At 40.5% G+C, this 22,692-nt stretch overlaps 1 protein-coding gene across 3 annotated transcripts in view; it reads left to right on the top strand.

Moving 5' to 3' along the window:
- LOC129464004 (transmembrane protein 272) overlaps window positions 1–22,692 on the top strand; it is a 201,710-nt gene that overhangs the window by 148,364 nt on the left and 30,654 nt on the right. The window contains exon 1 of one of the 3 annotated variants that reach the window (XM_055244803.2): window positions 8,236–8,344. The exons of the other annotated variants lie outside the window; for them this stretch is intronic. Coding sequence (XP_055100778.1) covers window positions 8,260–8,344 — 85 coding nt within the window. The 5' untranslated portion in view covers window positions 8,236–8,259. Of the gene's footprint in view, window positions 1–8,235; window positions 8,345–22,692 lie in introns of those variants that run through there. 3 annotated transcript variants of the gene reach the window in all.

Below are 22,692 nucleotides of genomic sequence, written 5' to 3'. Positions count from 1 at the left end.
TCTGGGGACATGGTTCTAGGAAGTCATGTTCTGGTGGGGGCTTTGTGTGGGATGAATCACTTCTCTTGTTGCTTTCCAGATTCTTCATCTTTGGCTTTTGATAGTTTGACTATGATGTGTCTTGGTCTTGAGGTTTATTCTACTTGGAGATTGTTGAGCTTCTTGGATATGCAGATTTGATGCCATTTTTCATCAAATTTCAGAAGTTTTTGGCCATTATTTCTTCAAATATTCTTTCTTCCATTTTCTCTCTCCCCTCTCCTTCTAGGGCTTATGTTATGTGAATACTAGTAGCGTGAGTGTGTCCCCCAGGTCTCTAAGGTTACATTCATTTTTCTTCATTCTTTTTTCTTTCTGTTGCTTAGATTAGATAATCTCAATTAACCTGTTTACAAGTTCATGGATTTTTTTTCTTCTGTCAGTTCAAATATGCTGTTGAACCCCTCTTTAATTTTTCATTTTCAACTCCAGAATTTTTGTCACGTAGTAAAATTTTTAAATAGTCAAGTAAATTAACATATCCATAATCTCATGTAGTTACCCTTTTTTGTGCACTGTAGCAAGAGCACCCACAATCTACTCTCTTAGCAAAAATCTTTAATACAGTGTTATTACTTACAGTCCTCATGTTGTACCTTAGATCTCTAAATTATTTATCCTATATATCTGCAACTTTGTACTCTTTGATCTCCCTCTTCCCATCCACTCCCCACACCTAGCAGCCACCATTTTATTCTTTGTCTGTGTATTTGACTTTTTTCTTACTTCTTCTTCTTCTTTTTAATTTTTTTAAGATTCTATGTATAAGTGAAATTGTGCAGCATTTTTCTTTCTGTGTCTGGCTTATTTCACTTAGCATAATGTTCTCCAGGTTCATCTATCTTGTGACAAACAGCAGGATTCTCTTTTTATGACTGAATAATATTCCACTTTATATACATGCTACAATTTCTTTATCCATTCATCTGTCAGTGGACCCCTAGTCCATCCAGAATTTCTCCAGAAATTTCACTGTGTCTCCAGAATTTGTTTGGTTATATATAGAAAAGGATATATGTACTTTTCTATATACATATGTATATATACACACACACACACTTTTCTATATATATATATGTATATTTTCTACATATCTATATAAAAGTATATGTATACAAAGTGTATGTATATATATATATATACACACACACACATATATATATGCACACATACTTTTCTGTCTCTTTTTGGTAAGGCATAGTTTTTAATTCTTTCCTTTAATGCTTTTTTTTTTTTTTGAGACATGTGTCTGTCACTCAGGCTGGAGTGCAATGGCATGGCATGATCTTGGCTAACTGCAGCTTCAACTTCCTGGACTCAAGTGATCTTCCCACCTCAGCCTCTCAAGTAGCTGGGACTACAGGCATGCGCCACCAGACCTAGCTAATTTTTTGTATTTTTTGTAGAGATGGGGTTTCTTCATGTTGCCCAGGCTGGTCTCAAACTTCTGGGCTCAAGTGATCTACACACTTCAGCCCCCCAAACTGTTGGGATTATAGGTGTGAGCCATCACACCTGGCCTTGTTTTCCTTTAATTCTTTAGGAATGGTTTCTTTTAGTTCTTTAACTACATTTGTAATAGCTGACTAAAAATCTTGGTTTAATTGCCCAATGTCTGCAATTCCTCAAAGACAGTTTATAACCAAAAAGACAATTACTCAGAGAATAACAGTTTCAGGCCAGGCATGGTGGCTCATGCCTGTAATCCTAGCACTTTGGGAGGCCGAGGAGGGAGGATGGTTTGAGCGTAGGAGTTTGAGACCAGCCAGAGCAACATAACAAGACGCTGTCTCTACAAAACTAAAATAAATTAGTCAGTTGTGGTGGTGCATGCCTGTAGTCCCAGCTGCTTGGAAGGCTGAGGAAGGAAGGATCATTTGAGTGCAGGAGGTTGAGCTGCAGTGAGCTATGATCGTGCCACTGCACTCCAGCCTGGGTGACAGAGTGAGACCCTGTCTCAAAAAAAAAAAAAAAAAAAAAAAATAGAATAACAGTTTCTACTGGCTGCTTTTCCCCCTTATATGTAACTCTGTTTGCAATAAAGGGTTTCCTGTTTCTCTATGCCTCAAAAATTTTTGAAGTTGGACATTTAAAATAATATAGTAACTAAAAATGAGATTTCCACTCCCAAGTTTTGTTGTTGGCGTTTATTGTTGTTGCTGTTGCTATTTGTTCATTTAGTGACTTTCTTGGACAAATTCTATGAAATCTATATTTTTTGTCATGTGTGGGCACTAAAGTCTGCTTATTAGCTTAACGATCAACTAATGACTGGACAGAGATCTCCGATCTCCATGAACTGGTGTCTCCTTTCCTTTGCTGAGGTTGTGTGTGTGTGTGTGTGTGTGTGTGTGTGTGTGTGTGTGTGTGTGGTTGGGGGTCGGGGTTGCAGGTTGGGCATACCTTTAGTGATCATGCAGGCAGTTTACGATTCTCCCTAGCCTTCACTTCCTTCTTGTGAGAGCCTCAAAGTCAGCCTGAGGTGAGAGATTATGGCCTTCTCAGGTCTTTCTCAGCCATGTGCACAGTCACATGCATGTGACCCAAATTCTCAGGAATATATCAAAACTTTTCAAAGTCTCCATCTTATTCTCCAGTTTTTCTTTTTCAGTTGTTGGTCAAGCGTCTGGTTAAACCCAACTAGTAATGCCAAATCAGGCAGCTATGATATTAAACAATTACCACTTTTATTTTTTTACAAATGCCCTGAGGATAGGGTTATTTGCACAGAGTAAGCTCTGAGTCAAGTCAAATAAAGACAAGTTCTGTGAAGGAAGCTTTTCAGTGAACTGCCAAACAGGTCAAATAGTAAAAATTCTTTGAGGATGGAAAGAATCCATCCTAACCCTTACTCAGTTATTCTGGAAGTCTCAATCATTGGTTTTTAATCATTCTTCTTTTCTAATATGTGTGCTTAAGACTATCAGTTTCCGAAACAGCCAAGTAAAAAGGACTCCCGGGAGAACCTCCGACCTGCCACCGGATGGACGGGGCGGGACCTCTGGAAGTTCCCACTGTTTGCAGTGGGGGAAGGAACTTGGCCTCTCATGTTTCTGGGTGGCAACCTAGGATTCAGTCTGTGAGATGGGGGCCTGTTAACAGGAACCCCTTTCGCTTTGCTGAGTTTTTTTCCCTTTACACCCAATAAATTTCGTTTTTCTTACCCTTCTATGTGTCCACAAGCCTAATCTTTCCTGGTTATGTGACAAGAACCCAAAGAACCCGGTTTTTAGCTGAACTGAGGAGAAAGTCCTACAACATTTTCATCTAAGTACACTTACCTGCGTCTCACGTTTTGATATGTCACCTTTTAATTACCATTCAGTTAAAATATTTTCTGATATCCATTGGAATTTCTTCTTGATCTATTGGCTATTTACAAGTACATTGCTTAATTTCCAAATATATGGGGATTTTCCAGTTACCTTTTTGTCACTGATTTCCAGCTCAATTTCATTATGGTTTGCACAAAGTGTATGGTTTGTATACTCTGATTTCAATCATTTCAATTTGCTAAGACTTGCTTTATGGCCCTGTATACATTCAGTTGTGGTAAATGTTCCATGTCCACTTGAAAATAACTGGTATTCTTCAGTTGCTTGATGCAGTGTTCTCTCTCTCTCTCTGTCTGAATTAGGTTGAGTCTTTACCTATGTTGTTCAAATCTTCTATATCCTTATAGATTTTTCTGGCTGCTTGTTCTATCAGTTACTGAGAGAGATGTACTTGCAGATCTATTTCTTTCAGTTAGGTCAGTTTTTGTTTTATATACTTGGAGGCTATATTATTAGATACATGCATATTTACAATTGTTATATTTTCTTGGTGTATTGACACTTTGATTTTTATAAAATGCCACCATTTTATCTTTAGTAATACTTCTTTCCTTAAGTTCTACTTTGATCTTGGTATAGGCACATCAGCTTTTATTAGTGTTTGCATGGTGTATCTTTTCCATCCTTTTATTTCAACCTTTCTGTGCCCTTATATTTAAAGTGTATTTCCTGTGATGAACATATAGTTGAGTTTTGTTTTTTCTACTCTAATACAATTTATCATTTATTTGGTTTTTAAAAATATTTACACTTAATATAATTACTGATTTATATTAGATTTGAATCTATTTTCTTACCATTTTTTTTCTAGTCCTACCTGTTAAATGTTACTTTTCCTTTTTTCTTTTGGATTAATTAAATAATTTTATTATTCCATTTTCCTCTATTATGTCATTAGTTATACATTCTTTTAGCAATTATTCTGGAGATTACAATAGGCATCCTTGAGTTGTTAAAGTCTAATGGATTTTTATCTTTACTGCTTCTCTGATAATGCTAGAATCTTAGATGATTTTAACTCCACTTATACACCTTCTACCTTTTTCATTTTGTTGTCATAAATTTTAATTCCGCGTATATTCAAGACTCCACAAGATTTTGCTAGTCAACATAACATTTGTAATTACCCATATTTTTACCTTTCTTCATGCTTTTCATTTCTGCCTGCATCTCTGTGCTTCTGTTTGGGATAATTTTTCAGGTACTCAAAAAATCATATTCTTTAGTATGGGTCTTGTGATGAAATCTCTCAGTGTTTATTTGTTGAAAATACTTTTACCTTTTTTTTTTATGCCAGCTAACAGGTGTTATCAGTAGAATGGTTTGCTTAGTGTGTTTCCACTGCTGTGTAAACAAATGCCACTTTCATTTTCCTGTTCTTTACATTATAGAGAATTTCATAGTAATGTGATTTCAAAACATAGATAAGAAATGAATTTTAATCTCTGTAAACAATTGATAACAATCAACATTTGTCTCTGATGAATTTGTATTATCATAATATTGGCTCTAAGTTTTTAATAGAAAGGAAGAAAAGATAATTAGGTACTACACCACACTGAAATCCAAATAGAAGTGCCTTTGTTTTCTTATTCAGATGTATTATCCTTTATAATCCCATTTGCCTTCATTTTTGAAGCATATTTCTACTGGTTAGAGAATTATAGGTTAGTTGTTATTTTCTTTCAGTTAGTCTGGTTTCTGTTGTTTCTGTTGAGAAGTCAGCATCAGTCTAATTGTTACTTTTTGAAGGAAGTATGCTTTTTAAAATTCTAGCCAATGTTAAGACTTTGCCTTTAGTATGGGTCTTGTGATGAAATCTCTCAGTGTTTATTTGTTGAAAATACTTTTACCTTTTTTTAATGCCAGCTAACAGGTGTTATCAGTAGAATGGTTTGCTTAGTGTGTTTCCACTGCTGTGTAAACAAATGCCACTTTCATTTTCCTGTTCTTTACATTATAGAGAATTTCATAGTAATGTGATTTCAAAACGTAGTTAAGAAATGAATTCACTTACTAACCTTCATCACTTTTAGGACATTCTTGGACATATTTCTTTAAATATATCATCTTATTTTCTTCTCTTTTTCACTTTTCACTGTCTTTGGCAGCTTTATTTTGATGTGACCAGATGTGCTTTACTTTGTATTTTCACGCTTGAGATTTGAAGTATTTCTTGTATGATTGAAACTACCTTTGCAAAATTATGACGGTAAGAGAAATCTGACATTGTTGACTCCATCTTGCTTCTGACCTCCAGGATGTTCTTGGTCATTCCTGGGTGTAAGCCCAGGTAACTTTGGGAGGAATTTATAGTTTAACTTCGAAGCAAGGATGATAATAATCCCTCCCTAAAACAAATCCCTTCCCTGTTGGGGAACTGAAACCACCCTTTGTAAGACTAATGAAAGGCCACAAAATTAGGATTATAGGAGGGGCCTGAGTTCTGATAAAATGTAGGTATGGTTTCTATAATCCCTTACTGCTCAGGAGTCATGTGGCCTGAGGCCACAGGATTTATGACTTTCCAATTGCTCTGGTGGATAACATCACTACTGTAGAACCTAGATTGGTCTTTTAAGATTTTTTTTCAGACTTTCTGGCAATCGACTGATCCTGCCTGAATCCATGATTTATGACTCAACCAGTCCTGTGGCCCCACCCAAAGGCGGACTCAGTGCATGTGAATCGTTTTCAACACTCCTATGATTTCATCCCCGGCCAATCAGAAGTCCCCTGCCCACCAAATCATCTATAAAAACTCTAACCTCTGAGCCTCAAGAAGAGTGATTTGAGTAATAACTCCATCTCACATATAGCTGGCCTCTTGTCAATTAAACTCTTAATTTACTGCAGTGCTGTGGTCTCAGTGAATTGATTTTTCTGTGCAGGGGCAGGAAGAACCCATCAGGTGATTACATCTCTGTATCTTACTAACCTTCATCACTTTTAGGACATTCTTGGACGTATTTCTTTAAATATGTCATCTTATTTTCTTCTCTTTTTCACTTAACAGAATTCCAATAACATATATGTTAAACATTTTCACTGGGTTCCTTATATTAACATTTTTATGCACTTTTCTAATTCTCCATTCTTTTGTCTCTCTGCTTTAGTCTGTATATTTTCTACTGTCCTATAGTCCATTTCACTATTCTTTCTTCAGCAGTGTCTAATCTACTGTTTTTATTCAATTTTTATTTTATTTATTAAATTTTATTCCAATCTAGGATATTCATTTGGTTCTCAGTTTTCCTGGTACCAAATTTATCCATCTTGATTTTTAATTCCATTTATTAATTATAGTTATTTTAAAGTCTGTGTCTTATTATTATTCAAGATCTAGTTCGTCTGTGGATATGTTTCTCTTGTCTTTTTTTCCCTCTTGGTTTTCTGTCAAAACTTATTTTCTTATACGGCTTGTTATTTTGATAGAGTGCCAATATTCTGAGGCTCTTCAGCATGTTAACTTCTTCCAGAGGTATTTATTTTTGCTTCTGGTAGGCAGAGAGGCTAGAAGTCAATTACTTTAATCCAGTCAGGAATTGAGATAATTCTAAACTGGGCTTCACTTCTTGTGAGATATGCTTCTTTAGTTGACCCTGTCTTCAAACAAAAGCTTGTGATGTTTTTCAGAACCTCTCCTCCCTGATAGATCCTTAGGTGCAATTTTATCCCTTAGACCTCTTTACATTGCTGAAATCTCTGTTCAAACTTCTCAGCCTTTCATTCACTGCTTTCAATTTGAAATTAACAAATAATTTGAGGGAAAAGAATCTTCACCTCCACTGTCTTTATTGCTTGTTCAGGTCTTGGTCTCAAAATTTTTCTCCCTGCCTAGGTATCTCTGAGATGTCCAATTCCTCACGTTGTTCGAAATACGATATTTTGCCCAAAACAACCTAGTCAGCCTTTATCTAGTGCAATACTCACATGGGGATTATAACCAAAAGAGTGACATAATAGAACTTTAGAATGTTGACCTGACCAAAAGGCCCAAAGTAGCAGTAAATAAATCAATAATAATAATTAAAATAACTAACATTTGTTGATCATTTGCTATGCACTCAGTCACTGTCCTAAGTACTTTTGCATATATAGCCCATTTAATCTTAAGAATAAATTAATAAATTAGGTATTAATACCATTTCCATTTTACATATGAAGAAGGAAGTGCATAGAGAATTTCAGAAACTTGCCTAAAGCTACACAGAAGTAGAGCCTAAATTTGAACCAAGGCAGTTTTGCTCAGAGACCATACCTCTCTAAAGTAGAAGGTTACTATAATAACATAGGCATCAAATAGCCTGAGTCACAATGAGCATTATAGCTGGGGAGTCAGAGAAGAACAGATTGCTACAATAAATATTTTGAAGAAAGATGCAAAAGGTGATCAAATGGTTGCATGGCATGAAGATGAAGGAAGTGAAGGAAAGGTTTCAAGTACCCAGCCTCAATACCTGGAAAGTGATCATGCACTGATAGAAATGTGAAATTGAGCTGGCGTTGATTTAGATGGGTTGGGTAAGTATTCATACATGAAACTTTGGGATCCTCAGTGATTCACAGTTCATAAAATGTTTGCTATTTTGGGTAAGCCTTACAGCCTCTGGAGGAAATAGCAAGAAGATTATTATTGCTGAGTGTGAATGGAGTACAGAAAATAAACCAGTTAACATCAGCGAGCTCACTGGATTGAAAAGGATACACTTTCTCCCCCTGCCACACACTTTGTACAAAAGTCAATATTTTCTGTTCACTCAAGATAGACAGTTTAACTTAAATATTTTAAAATCAGTGCCTCATGAGTGACACAAATTTAACTTAATCTTTTCAATGCTATTATTTTAAAAATAGTTTACCATTCTTGCCAATTTTCAAGGTAATGCATGTTCATTGTAAAAAGAAATCAGAAAATAGAGCAAAGATGAAGAAGAAAATGAAAATCAACCATATCCCAATACTCAAAGGTAACCAGTATGAACATTTTGGGGTATATTATTCTAATATATTTCCTATCCTTATGACTACATATATTCTATGCAATTGGTTTTATTCTGTGTATGCTGTTTTGTGGCTTGCTTTTTCATATATCATTTACACTTCCCAATTTCTTTAAACATTTTTGAGAACACAATTTTTAATTACTGCCAGAGTGTACATTCCCCTATGTTGGAAAATTAATTTATTCCATTAGGGATATATTATGGTTGGCCCTTGAACAACACAGGTGTGAACAGTGAGGGTCCACTTATACATGAATTTTCTTTGGCCTCTGTCACCCCTGAGACAAGAAGACCAACACCTCCCCTTCCTCTTCCTTCTCAACCTGCTCAATGTGAAGACGATGAGGATGAAGACGTTTATGATGATCCATTTACACTTAATGAATAGTAAATATATTTTCTTTTTTCTTTCTTTTTCTTTTGAGAGATGGAGTCTCGCTGTGATGCCCAGGCTGGAGTGCAATGGCATGATCTCAGCTCACTGCAACCTCCGCCTCCCAGGTTCAAGGGATTCTCCTGCCTCAGCTTCTCAAGTAGCTGGGACTACAGGCATGCACCACCAAGCCCAGCTAACTTTTGTATTTTTTAGTAGAGATGGGGTTTCACTATATGTTAGCTAGACTGGTCTCAAACTCCTGACCTCAGGTGATCTGCCTGCCTCAGTCTCCCAAAGTGCTGGGATTACAGGTGTGAGCCACCACGCCTGGCCTGGGATTTTCTTAACATTTTCTTTTCTCCAGCTTACTTAATTGTAAGAACACAGTAGATAATACATATAACATACAAAACATATGCTAATTGACTATGCTATTGTTTCTAGTCAACATTAGGCTATTAGTAGCTAAGTTTTTGGGGAGTTGAAAGTTACACATGGACTTCTGACTATGCAGAGGTTCAGTGCTCCTAAGCACTCATTGTTGAAGGGTCAACTGTATTTTTTTTTTTTTTTTGACGGAGTTTCACTTTTTTTACCCAGGCTGGAGTGGTGCAATGGCGTGATCTCGGCTCACTGCAAACTCCACCTCCTGGGTTCAAGCGATTCTCCTGCCTCAGCCTCCCAAGTAGCTGGGATTACAGGAGCCCACCACCACGCCGGGCTAATTTTTTGTATTTTTAGTAGAGACGGGGTTTCACCATATTGGCCAGGATGGTCTCGATCTCTTGACCTCATAATCTGCCCACCTCGGCCTCCCAAAGTCCTGGGATTACAGGCTTGAGCCACTGCGCCCGGCTGCGGGTCAACTGTATTTTCCTGGAAAAGTAGATCAAACTGGAAAATTGCTCAAAGATGAAGACAATGACATAATCATCACTGCTCATGGCCTCGGTCTCTGTACTGAAAGAAGAGAACTGTTTCTAGCCACACCAGCCATAAAGGAATCATGCCCTGGAAGCAGGCTTTGTGCAAGAAGAGACTTTGTCGTGTTCACTGCTATATCCACAGTGCCCATTTTATAAAGAGCTTCTGAAATTGAGCAGAAAAAGACCACCAACCCAATAGATAAATGGCCAAAGGATATGAACAAATTGGTTGCAGACAAATGCAAATGGCTCTTAAATGTATGAAAAATTTTTTTAACCATACTTATAATTAGAGAAATGCAACTGATTAAGAAAACCATTGCATTTCTCATCGATCAAACTGGGAAAAATCCAAAAGTTTGACAATACACTCTGTTAGCAGAGTTGGAAGGAAATAGGCCCTGCTATACAGTGCTGGTAGGAATACAAACTGTTATAACCCCCATGTATGGGGATTTGTCAGAAACTAAGAAAATTACATGTGAATTTGCCTTTTCACCCAGCAATTCCATGTCTAGAAATTTATCCAGCAGGTACATGTACACAATTACAGAAAGATACTTGTATAGGTTATTCATCGGAGTATCGTTTGTAATTCCAAAAGATTGGAAGTAACTCAATTTTGTAGCAGTAGGGAACCACTTACATAAACTGGCACATCCACAGAGCAAAGTACTATGCAGCTGTAAAAAAAATATATATATAACAGGCTGGGCGCGGTGGCTCACGCCTGTAATCCCAGCACTTTGGGATGCCAAGGAGGCAGATCACAAGGTCAGGAGTTTGAGACCAGCCTGGCCAACATAGTGAAACCCTGTCTTTACTAAAAATACAAAAATTAGTTGGGCATGTTGGCGTACGCCTGTAGTCCCAGTTACTCAGGAGGCTGAGGCAGGAGAATCGCTTGAACCCAGGAGATGGAGGTTGTGGTGAGCCGAGGTCATGCCACTGCACTCCAGCCTGTGTAACAGAACAAGACTCTGTCTCAAAAAAAAAAAAAAAAAGTAAAACAAAGGTCTTTTCATGCTGATTTGGAGAGATTCCCAGGTTACATTATTAAGTGAAAGAAAAAAAAATGACTACAAATCTTCTTCTTCTTCTTCTTCTTCGTCGTCTTCTTCTTCTTCTTCTTTCTTCTTCTTCTTCTTCTTCTTCTTCTTCTTCTTCTTCTTCTTCTTCTTCTTCTTCTTCTTCTTCTTCTTCTTCTTCTTCTTCCCTCCTCCTCCTCCTCCTCCTCCTCCTCCTCCTTCTTCTTCTTCTTCTGATTCTTCTATCTTCTTCTTCTCCTTCCTTCGTCCTACTTCCCTCTTCCTTTTCGTCGTCGTCGTCGTCCTCCTCCTCCTCCTCCTCCTCCTCCTTCTTCTTCTTCTTTCTTCCTCTTCTTCCTCTTCTTTTTTTTTGGTTGTGGGGGAGGCAAGATGTCGTTCTGTAGTTCAGGTTGGAGTGCAGTGGCATGATCATGGCTCACTGCACCTTCCACATCTCAGGCTCAAGTGATCCTCCCACCTCAGTCCCCCAAGTAGCTGGGGCTACGAGTGCACGCCACCACACCCAGCTAATTTTTGTACTTTTTGTAGAGACAGGATCTTGCTATGTTGCCCAGCTGGTCTCAAACTCCTGGGCCCAAGGCATCTGCCTGCCTTGGCCTCCCAAAGTGCTGTAGTACCTCTTCTTTTAAACAAATCTTAAAATTGGAAACGAACACATGAACATAACCATACATCAAATATATACCATACCCCTACAGAGGAGGGATTATTTCACATGATCCTAGGGCACACTTCTTTGACTCACCTTCCTTAGCGGGATATATTCTAAAGAGGAAAAGAACTTAAAATAAATTTGAAACTTAAACTCAGTCATTTTATTTTTGTAGAAGTGCTGTACTGTGACTTTGAAACATTTCTTTCTATTGTATGACAAAGCATATAAATAATTATGTTAATGTTAGGAATAAAAATTTTCACTATAAAAGGGATACAATGATAAAAATCAAATTACACGAAAGAGTATAGTATTAGATTTAAATTTTAAATATCAAAAAGTACTCATGATTTTAAAAATAGATATGGTGTAGCTCTGTTTATTGAAATGGGCCGGTAGCAACAATATCACAGAAGCAATGCATACCCCCTATCGACAGATCTTACTCTCTAATACTACTTCCCACCAAGAGGAGCCAGGGCTCCACCAATAAGTGACTATTTTCTAGGCACAGGGGATGGAAAGTATAACGTGAACTTGTGACATATTTTTGTTTAGAAGGCAAGGAAACTTTTATGTCACATCAAAAGGACCCAGGGAGCCGGACATGGTGACTCATGCCTGCAATCCCAGAACTTTGGGAGGCCAAGGCAGGCGGATCACTTGAGGCAAAGAATTCCAGACCAGCCTGGCCAACATAGCAAAACCTGTCTCTACAAAAATACAAAAATTACTGTGTGTAGTCCCAGCTCCTTGGGAGGCTGAGGCATGAGAACCACTTGAACCTGGGAGGTGGAGGTTGCAGTGAGCTGAGGTCATGCCACTGCACTGTACAACAGAGAAAAAGACTCTGTTAAAAAAAAAAAGGAATAATGTTTATAATTGCTTGAAATCCATGGAATCTCTAACAATTGATGATACTAAAAAATGAAAAAGAAAAAACTCATTTGTCACTATCTAAGGTGACAATTAAGGCTATTAAGTCAATTTCTTTGAAAATTTGAAAATTAAATGAAACAACAAAATGAATAATGTATCCTGCCTTTTCTTTAGAAACTGTACACCATGACGCCAAAGCCCCAGTTGATGTGGGAAAGCTTTGGAGAAGAATGCTGACGGGTCTATGTAGAAGGAGTGATAGAATCAGAAAGAAACTACCGTTTCACGTTCCTAATTAAGTGATTAGTTTGGCAAGTTGATCCATTGGTTTTGAAAGCAATAGAAAGATGGTTGATGGGAAACCAGACATAGTGTCTCAAAATAACACCACATAGATTATGTTCTGTCTCTAAGTGGAATATATCATTGTATGCTAGAGGGATCAGGCTGTTATCTGTATAATGGTTAATTTAACACCAGGAAGTATGGGTCAGCCAGGTATCAGTGCCTCTTGGTGTAACGCAGTGTGACTGTTTTTACAAGTCTCTCGAAGCAGTGCCTGTGATCTACTGGGGGATGAGGAAGGCTCTCTGGAGCCGGGGAGTGAAGGAAGCAGGAGAGGGCAGGGGAAAAGCTATGTGAGGCTGGGTTCCAGCTGCAGAAGAGCAACACCCCAATCCCATGGGTAGCTCAGGAGCATGACCTGCTCCACAGAGTCTACCCCCCTCGAGGAGCATGCTACTGCCTGCAGGCTTCCCTCTGGGTGCGCCATTCCCCCTATTTCTCTTCTGCTTCAGCCACGTGATGTTGGTAAAAGGGTGTCCTGTGAGGTGCTGGAATATAACCTCCATGGAGGCAGGTGAGGGGGACTGAGTTGTGGCCCCAAAAATTCATATGCTGAAGCCCTAATCCCCAGTCCCTCAGAATGTACTAACTATATTTGGAGATAAAGCCTTTAAGAGGTCATGAAGTTGTTATTATTATTATTATTATTATTATTTTTGAGACAGAGTCTCACTTTGTTGCCCAGGCTGGAGTGCGGTGGCATGGTCTCGGCTCACTGCAAGGGAGGTAATGAAGTTAAAACGAGGTCATTAGAGTGAGCCTTAATCCAATCTGAGTGGTATCTTGACAAGAAGAGGAAATCAGGACACGGAAACACGCAGGGTGAAGACACAGGGAAGGCAGCCACCTGCAAGCCTGGAGGGAGGCCTCACAGGAAACCAATCCCACTGACCCCTTGATCTTAGACTTCCAGCCTCCAGAACCATGAGAAAATTAATTGCTGTTGTTTGAGCCACCTTGTCTGTGGTACTTTGTTAGGGGAGCAAATGAGTGCAGCAAATGAATGTAGCAGAGATTTTTATTTTGTTTACTGTTTCATTCCCAGAACTTAGAACGGTGTCTGACACATAATACACATAGTTATTGAATGAATGAATGAATGAATGAATGAATAAATAAATAAATGTTCTATTTCTAGAGTTTCAAGTAAAAAGCAGGGGAAAAGACCTCTACTTTCAGATTTTCTCTATACATATCCCGTTTCTATTCTTTTGCCTCTCCCCGTCACACTTTTTATCCCAGCAGAGGTTTCATCCTTGCCTTCTCCTCCCATTTTCTTCTTCCAGTGAAGGAAGAATTTTTCCTCACCTTGCCAATTTCAGGGGAATTTCTCTACATTCCATTTTCTTCTGTGAATTCCTTTGGATCTTTGTTCTTGGTGATTGTGGCAGATTGGATTTTCCAAAGCTGGCTTTAACATCTCCCATCCATATGCTCTTTTTACACTGTGACCTGTCCAATCCACCATCAAGAGCAGAGTCATCCCCTCCACTTGAACCCAGGTGAGCCTTCGGTTGCTTCAACCCACAGAGTGCAGGGAAATTGATGTTGTGGAACTGCCGAGGGCAGCTGGGTGCTGGAGCGCTTCCTACCAGCTAAACAGAGAATGCTAATCTTCTCGCAGCTCTGTGCTCACAGCCTGAAAACAACCACAGAGAGATTATCTATATCATGGGGGCCAGCAAATCGCACACACACACACGCACACACACACAGCTGGTTGATAAATACAAGCGCACCACTGTTTCTGAGGCTAGATCATAAAAGGTGAATGGTTTCCTCTGGATCTCTCTTAGTACACTGGCTCTTAAATCCTAGCCCCTGTGCTGGGAAGAAGCCCAGGGTACATGAAGAGGCTACATGTAGTCTTCTGGCCCACAGCCCCAGCTGAGGTTCTAGCCACAGCCAGCGTCAGCTGCCACTATGCATGTGAGTGAGGATGCCTTTAGATGGCTGCAACCCCAGCCATTGTCTGCATTCATATGAGAGACCCAAGTGAAAACCTCCCAGCGGAGCCCTGCCAACCCCTAGAACTGAGAGACGGTATAATAATTAATGGTCATAATTTTTCATACTTCTTTGTTTGGCGTGGTTGTGCCCCAATAGATCATCAGAACAGAGATATTTGCTCTTTTCTTTACCATGGTATCAAAAGTTAAGGGGAATGAAAATGCAACCATTTAACGTTTTAAAAAATATTAGTTTTACATGATAAATCTTTGTGCTCAGAGTGACATTCATTTTTTCATTCATTTATTCACTCAACAAGTATTCGTCAAGTGCTAATTAAGCATCAAACCTTGTGCTCAGTGTTAGGAGGCGCTCACGGTCCACAAATGCAGAAGAAATGGAAACAAATACAAATATAGTGTAAAAAACACCATACTAGAAGTGTGTGCAGGATACACTGGGGGTGTGCAGAGGAGAAAGGGACCAACTCTTTCTTGATTGGAGTTCAATTGATTGCACAGAAAGCAGGAGATAGTCAAAGAAGACTTCAGAGAAGATATGGACTAGGCCACATCCTGAAAACTGGGTGCTTTTCCAAGTTATTAGTGGGAAGGGTTTCTTAGAGAACAGCCCACGAGAAGGGCGTGGGAGCCGCGGGGATCAGATCCGGAAACCCTTGTTTCACATGACTGGGCGTTTTAAATGCTGGACAGTGGCTGAAGGACTTAGTGGGGCTAGGTGCTTGCTGAGCCATGTTGAGAAATATCAGACTGGAAAGATAGGTCCAAACCAAGTTATGAAGACCTTTAACTCTATCCTGAGAAAAAATTATTGGTAAAGTAAGAATTAAAATATTATTTTTAATTTATTATAAATCAGCAAACATGGCCGGGCGCGGTGGCTCACGCTTGTAATCCCAGCACTTTGGGAGGCCGAGGCGGGCGGATCACGAGGTCAGGAGATCGAGACCACGGTGAAACTCCGTCTCTACTAAAAATACAAAAAAATTAGCCGGGCGTGGTGGCGGGCGCCTGTAGACCCAGCTACTCGGAGAGGCTGAGGCAGGAGAATGGCGTGAACCCGGGAGGCGGAGCTTGCAGCGAGCCAAGATCGCGCCACTGCACTCCAGCCTGGGTGAGAGAGCAAGACTCCGTCTCAAAAAAAAAAGATAAATCAGCAAACATTATGCTTGATGATAAAAGACTCAGGGCTTACTGTGTGCTCATAAATGCTCATTGATGTAAGTGTACCAGCTGACTGGTGCCTGCATTCTGACTGGGCAGGGCCCTTGTCTAGTTTTTACATTCTTTAAAAATACCCCCAGAAGACATTATTAAAATAAAGAAGTGGATAGCATTCACCGTTTTGTAAATAATAACCAATTTATTAGGCAAAGAAATAAAACAAGTATAAATATTAGAAGGAAATAATCATTACTTAATAGGTGATTTGGCTTAATACCTAATAAAGAGGGGAGAGAGAAACAAGGTAAAATTGTAGTTGATAATAGCAGTAGAATGCCAATTCTCCCCAAATTTGTGTATAAACTTCATTCAATCTCAAACAAAATTACAGAAGGGTTTTTCTTTCCCCAGGGGAACATTTCAAGTAGCTGGGACTACAGGCACACACCCCTACGCCCAGCTAATTTTTTATTTTGTTTTTTAGTCCCAATACGTTGCCTGAGCTGGTCTCGAACTCCTGGTGTCAAGCGATCCTCCTGTCTTGGTCTTCTAAAGTGCTCGGTCACGGGCATGAGCCACTGCGTCCATCCTGTTTCTGAAAGAGACAGCCCAGGTCCCACTGAGAGACCGCAGACGGCAGGAAGCGGCGGGGAGGGAGGGCAAAGAGGCGCCAGTAGGTGGCGTTGTGCATTTTCCCAACCCTGACACTCGCCCCTGGGAACTTAGACCCTCGGCCTTGGAGCCCAGGTTAAGGACACGAAGACAAGAGTTATTCCTTTCCTCATGTCTACTCCAAGGCGCCACTTCAGACCTGAGTAAAAGGGTTGAGGCAGGGAACCTGGCAGTGGTGTGTCCACGCATCCTTCCACAGGGCCTCTGCGACCGCTGAAATTGGGGCTGAAGAGACCCCGGGATTTTCCGGAGCACCTTGGACAACTGCCCGGTTCCACAGGGCCCTTAGAAAGTTAGGCCTTGACTCCCCCAGCTTCTCAGATCCAGGAGTTTGTTTGCTTATTAAATTGTGCTAAAATACACATAACATGAAACTCAACATCTTAACCACTGAAAAATGTACAGCTCAGTAGTGTTAAGAATATTCACATTGTTGTGCAACCAATCTCTTTTTCATCCTGCAAAACTGAAATGCCACACCCCTTAAACTGCAGCTCCCTGTGCTCCCCTTCCTCCAGCCCCTGGTGACCACCAATCTACTTCCATTTCTATGAGTGTAGACTATTCTGTGTGCCTTACGTGAGTGGAGTCATACAGCATTCGCCTTTCTGTGGCTGGCTTATTTCTTAGCATAATGGCCTCAAGGTTGCAGCATGGGTCAGGGGTTGCCTGTCGTTTAACTCTTCTTCTTCCTGACTGTGAACTACTTTTGGGACCACGCATTCTGTTTCTCTTTTTCTTAAATTGTCCTCAGGAAAATTAAAATGCTGGGAAAAGTCAAAAGGAAAATGAAAACATATTGAAATGCTTTTTGACTCAGGTAGAAGTCGAAGTGAGGGACCCTGAAGGTTTTCTCCCAAATTAGGAAGCCATCAGGATGAATAGATGGTAAATATAGAAACGGTGACTCAAATAGAAGAGTGACATCAGAATGGAAAACTTCCAAAGAAAGCATGAAAAGAATTAGGATGTTTACATAGAACTAAGTTGTTGGGGAATAACACACAAGCAAAGATGAAGACAAAGACAACCTTTTGTGCAATCTTGGGGAAAAGTGAGAGTGAACACTCATCAGTGTCCCTTGGCTTTCTGATTGCCCCTTTTGGGGTGCACAACCTGGTCTTTGGGCAACTTTAGCATCTCGGTTCATTTCTACAGCTTCCATCAAGAAGTCAGGCCTACCCTCATTAACTCACAGTTGCCTTTGTAATTATACTCAGGCACATGCTCATTCACTCACTACTCTTTTGCATCAAAATTCCTTATAGGATACGTGGATTTTATTAAGTAATCTTTTTATTCACAGTATCTGGCTTGGAGTCAGCAGTATTTATTCAATGAATGAATGAACTCACTTTTACCAGGAGAACCACCTCAACTAAAGACAAGCATTTAAAAATTTATACTCTGAATTCAACTTTCACTCAATTCTACTGTCATCTCCCCTAATGTGCCGTTTATTCATATGGCAATAGTGTAGTAGTGCCATATGTGGACTCTATCACATGGCCTGAGTTGAAGTTCATTACACACTTAGTAACCACATGCCTTTAATCTCTCTGTATCTTATGCTACTCATCTGTGAAGTGGGGGTATTAATCTCACCTACTTTGCTTTGGGCAGCATTTCCAGTGGTGGTCTTCCACTCACATCTCTAGGGTTAGCAACTGCTTCCACTGTCAGTTGCTAATCTCTGGGTTACTCCACCATGACATCGTGCATGATTTTTCAGCTCTTCCATGGCTCTTGTAACTAATTCCCCATATCAAATTCCTCCTATTTTTCCTAACTGATAGAGCTATTATCATTACCATCATTTATCATTAGCTTTGGAGTCTCATAATCACTTTCCAAAGACTCCTACTTTCTCCCCCACAAAAATCTCCTATTTCTGTACTCACAGAAAAATATTCTTTGATGTTTTGCTGCATCTTTGGGGACATGTGGAAAAGCTCCTGGGTGACCTGCCATTATTTTCTCCCATCCTGGACTCCCAGCAAGACTGCCTCATCACCTGAAATTTTGTTTGTTTTGATGTCAGGGCTAAAATGTGCTCAAAAAAGACTGCTGCCCCTTTTTGGCTACGTCCAGGCCAGGCTCATGGTCACCGTGTGCTCCCGGACCCCCACCATTGTAGCAGGGAAGCCTTAAGACTGACCTCACTCCTCAGTCACTCTGCTTCCACTCGCTCAATGTGAGATAAGAGAAGATTCAAGTACCATCATGCATCACTGAACCATGGGGATGTGTTCTGAAAAATGTGACATTAGGCAATTTTGCCACTGTGTGAACGTCACACAAACTCACATAGTATAGCCTACTACACACCCAGTGGTCCCCAATCTTTTTGGCACCAGAGACCAGTTTCACGAGGGTGGGGATGGGGAAGGTTTTGGCATGAAACCGTTCAACCTCAGATCATCAGGCATTAGATTCTCATAAAGAGTGTGCAACCTAGATTTCTGGCACGCACAGTTCACAAAGGATTTGTGCCCCTATGAGAATCAAATGCCATTGCTGATCTGACAGGAAGTGGAGCTCAGGTGGTAATGATCGCTCACCTGCCACTCATCTCCTGCTGTGGGGCCTGGTTCCTAAAAGGCTAGGGACCAGTACTGTTCCCAAAAGGCCAGAGACCATGGCATGTTACTGTATTGAATAATGTAGGCAGTTGTAACACTATGGTAAGTATTTGTGTATCTAAACATAGAAAATACTACACATAGTATTTGTGTATCTAAACATTGTGTACAGTAAAAATGTGATATGAAGGATTAAAAAATGGTGCACCTGTATAGGGCATTTACCATGAATGGAGCTTGCAGGACTAGAAGTTGCTCTGGGTGTGTCAGTGAGTGAGTGATTAGTGAATGCGAAAGCCTAAGACATTACTACACACTACTATAGACTTCATAAACACTGTACACTTAGACTACACTACATTTATTAAAAATATTTTTCTTTAATAATAAAGTAACCTTAGCTTACTGTAACTTTTTTACTTTATAATTTTTTTTTAATTTTGACTCATACATTAGCCCATACATTATACATACATTACCTTAGCCTAGGCCTACACAGGGTCAGGATCATCAGTATCACTATCTTCCATCTCCACCTCTTGTCCCACTGGAAGGGCTTCAGGGGCAATAACAGGCAGGAGCTGTCATCTCCTATGATAACAATGCCTTCTTCTGGATACCTCCTGAAAGACCTGCCTGAGGCATTTTTACAGTTAACCTTTTTTTAATATATCTATATAAGTAGAAGGAGTCTAAAATAATAATAAAAAGTATAGTATAGTCAATACATAAAGCAGTGACTTGGTTTTTTTTATTACTGTAAAGTATCGTGCTGTACATAACTGTATGTACTTTACGTGACTGGCAGTGCTGTAGGTTTGTTTACACCAACATCAACACAAACACATGAGTAATGTGTTGCACTACACCATTATGACTGCTACGACATCACTAGGTAATAGGAATTTTTTAGTTCCATTATAATCTTAAGGAACCACCATCTGTGTGGTCCATCATTGACTGAAACATTGGTATGTGGCTCGTGACTGTGACTGTATGTCCTTTCCTCCAGCAGGTCTCCTCCCCTTGCTCCTCCGCCTCACCCTGTCCTGTGGTGTGAAGTGGTCACCTTGGATTCAGGACTGGGAGAGTGGCAGGGCCAGCCCTAGAGTGAGCCTGGAGAGGGGCGTGCAATGCAGGGGTAGCTTCAGAGGGAGCAGCTCCTTGCATTTTACATAATAGTCTCTTCTCTTGCCTCACCCCAGTCCCTCCCCAGTAGACTGGCCTCTTCCACCAAAATGACAACAAAAAACCTGGAGTGTCAGGGTTGGAGAATGCCTTTAATGTCACGTGACGTCAGTTTCTCAAAGTGTGGTCCATGGAGCACCTACAGGAGACTTAGCAGAGTCTAAACTGCAGATTCCTGGGCCCAGGCCCAGACCTACACATTGAGAATCTTTGGGAGGTGGTACAGGAATCTGCATTTCAATAAAGAATCTCTGGCACTTCTTATAAATCAGCAGTTGAGAACTTCTACTGCTAGGTGCTTGCTTACAACACCAACACACAACAGCCTCACAAAGCAGCCTGCTTCAGGTCTAAGAAGGCCACTGTTATAAAGTTTATGACATGGGGCACAATTCAGCCTCCTTGTAACTTCATTCTGTCTCAGATCTGGCGTCTGCAATGACCGGGAATCAATTTAATCCCTTTTCTACTGGCAGTCCTCAAGTCCATAGGGCACCTCTCATATCCTCAGCCCACTTTGAGTACCTTCACACTCTTTCCTAAGCAGCCGCTGTTCGGCCCACTCTTTCTCGTGTGCCACCAACATGCAGGGAGGGCAAGGGGTGAGAAGGGGCTCGCACCAGAACTAAGTCCCTAGGTTTAGTGCCTAAGGGACTGAAATGAAATGTTTCCCGCGGGAATTCCTAACTCCAAGGGGTCGGCCATCTTTCCACAGCTCCCGGGGTCGCTCTGCTGCCCCCCTGCGGGCCTGGGGAACACTGCAGAGGTATGAGCCTGCGGTGGGGCTGCTCTCCCCACACGTGGGAGTGGGAAATGGAGACAACCCGCCCCTTAGAGGAAAAGCCACGAGTTGCTGTTGTGCTGCAGGAGAGAAAGGGAGAAAGAAAGCGTGCGACAGGGAGTGGCAGCCCCAAGTGAAGAGGAGCCCCACAGAGTCAGCCCTGGGCACCAGGACCACAGAGGTGCTGAGTGCTGCCTGCTTCTGGATCCCACGCTGCTCAGCTCAGGTGAGTCTGGCAGCCCTGGGCAGCCTGTGAAGTTGGAGAGACAGTCCTAGCAGAGGGTTTCTTGAAATCATTCTTAGGAAGATGCCAGTGTGCTGATTTATGCTTCCTGGAAAGAAAATGACTGCATTGTGGAAGTGCTTTTCTTAATTGTGTGGAGGGAAAGAAAACAATCTTCACTGAGTCTAAGGGAAATGGGTTTTCTGGAGAAGAGAACAATCGTAAAGGAATAATGAACTGCAGGGCGAAGGCAACTTGTGTGGGACTCTTAGAAACAACCTGCCAGCTGCAGGACAGCGAGTGGGGACCACAGGCGTCACCTCCATGTCTTACCTGTTGGGGCTCTGAACAAATGGCTTTGACTTAGTCATTTTAAAGGGGTGGTAGAGCTCAAAGGAAGTGCATTTTTCATTTCCTAGGAGCCAAACGATGAAGGCATCCTAAGGAGGTTGTGGAATGACTCTGAGACACAGTAGGTAAGCGATAACCGCCACTGAATTCATGCATTCGGGCATAGTTAGGAGGGAAAACAGCACAGGTTACATAGAGAGCTACACATAAGAAAGGACTGTGTCCTGAGCACCCGAAATGTTTGTTGGAAATATTCAACAATACTAGTTAACATCTGCTTTGAAGGAACAGGTATGGGGATGGTTAATGTCTAATATTCAATGTTATTCAAAACCAAGAGTGAGTTGGTCCTCACAGCTGATGTAGGAATAAATAGTTTAATTTACCAAGCCAATCAGTAAAAACACAATCATATATATATGTGTGTGTGTATACACATACACACATATATATACATATATATGTTTACTGTTGATTCATGACACAACTCAGAGGTAAAAAAAGTAGAATTTTACAAATTTGAACTCTAGAACTGGGAATGTTAGACAGAAATAGAAAGTTTCTCAGACCTAGTCCTATTGGCATTTTGGAGCAGATAGCTGTTGTTGGGACTGCCCTGCTCCTTGTAGGATGTTTTCAGTATCTCTGGTCTCTCTATCAACAGCCCTGCTCCAGCCATGACTATTCAAAATGTCTCCACATATTGCCAAATGTGCCTTGGGGGTCAGATCACCTCTGGTTGAGAACCACTGAGATATACCAATTGGATTGAAAATTGAAAATGCATTGAGCATGTCATTTGGCAATTATTATTGATTAATTCCCATCGTGCCCTTTATTATCACTCAGCTGCTAGGAGAGGAAGCAGCAGGGGCTATTATCACTGCCCTTCTAGGTGCAGAGGCAGGTGTGAGACACACAGTCCTATCACAGCATGCACAAGGATGGACTTGTAAGTCACTGTTTGTTCACACTGGAGAGAAGGCACTGCCCAGCCTGTTACCCCAATCTCTTCCTGTTTCAGATTTCTAACAAATAAGAAAACTTTCTATCAAATAAGAAAAAATGTACATTTTCTTAGTAGAAGGTATAGAAGGTATAGAAATTGGCTAAAATCTGTGTTATTACAGATTTTAGTCAATCATTCAATG

Source organism: Symphalangus syndactylus, chromosome 15, assembly GCF_028878055.3.
Source record: "Symphalangus syndactylus isolate Jambi chromosome 15, NHGRI_mSymSyn1-v2.1_pri, whole genome shotgun sequence".
NCBI lineage: Eukaryota > Metazoa > Chordata > Mammalia > Primates > Hylobatidae > Symphalangus > Symphalangus syndactylus.
This window is presented reverse-complemented; position numbering and strand designations above follow the sequence as displayed.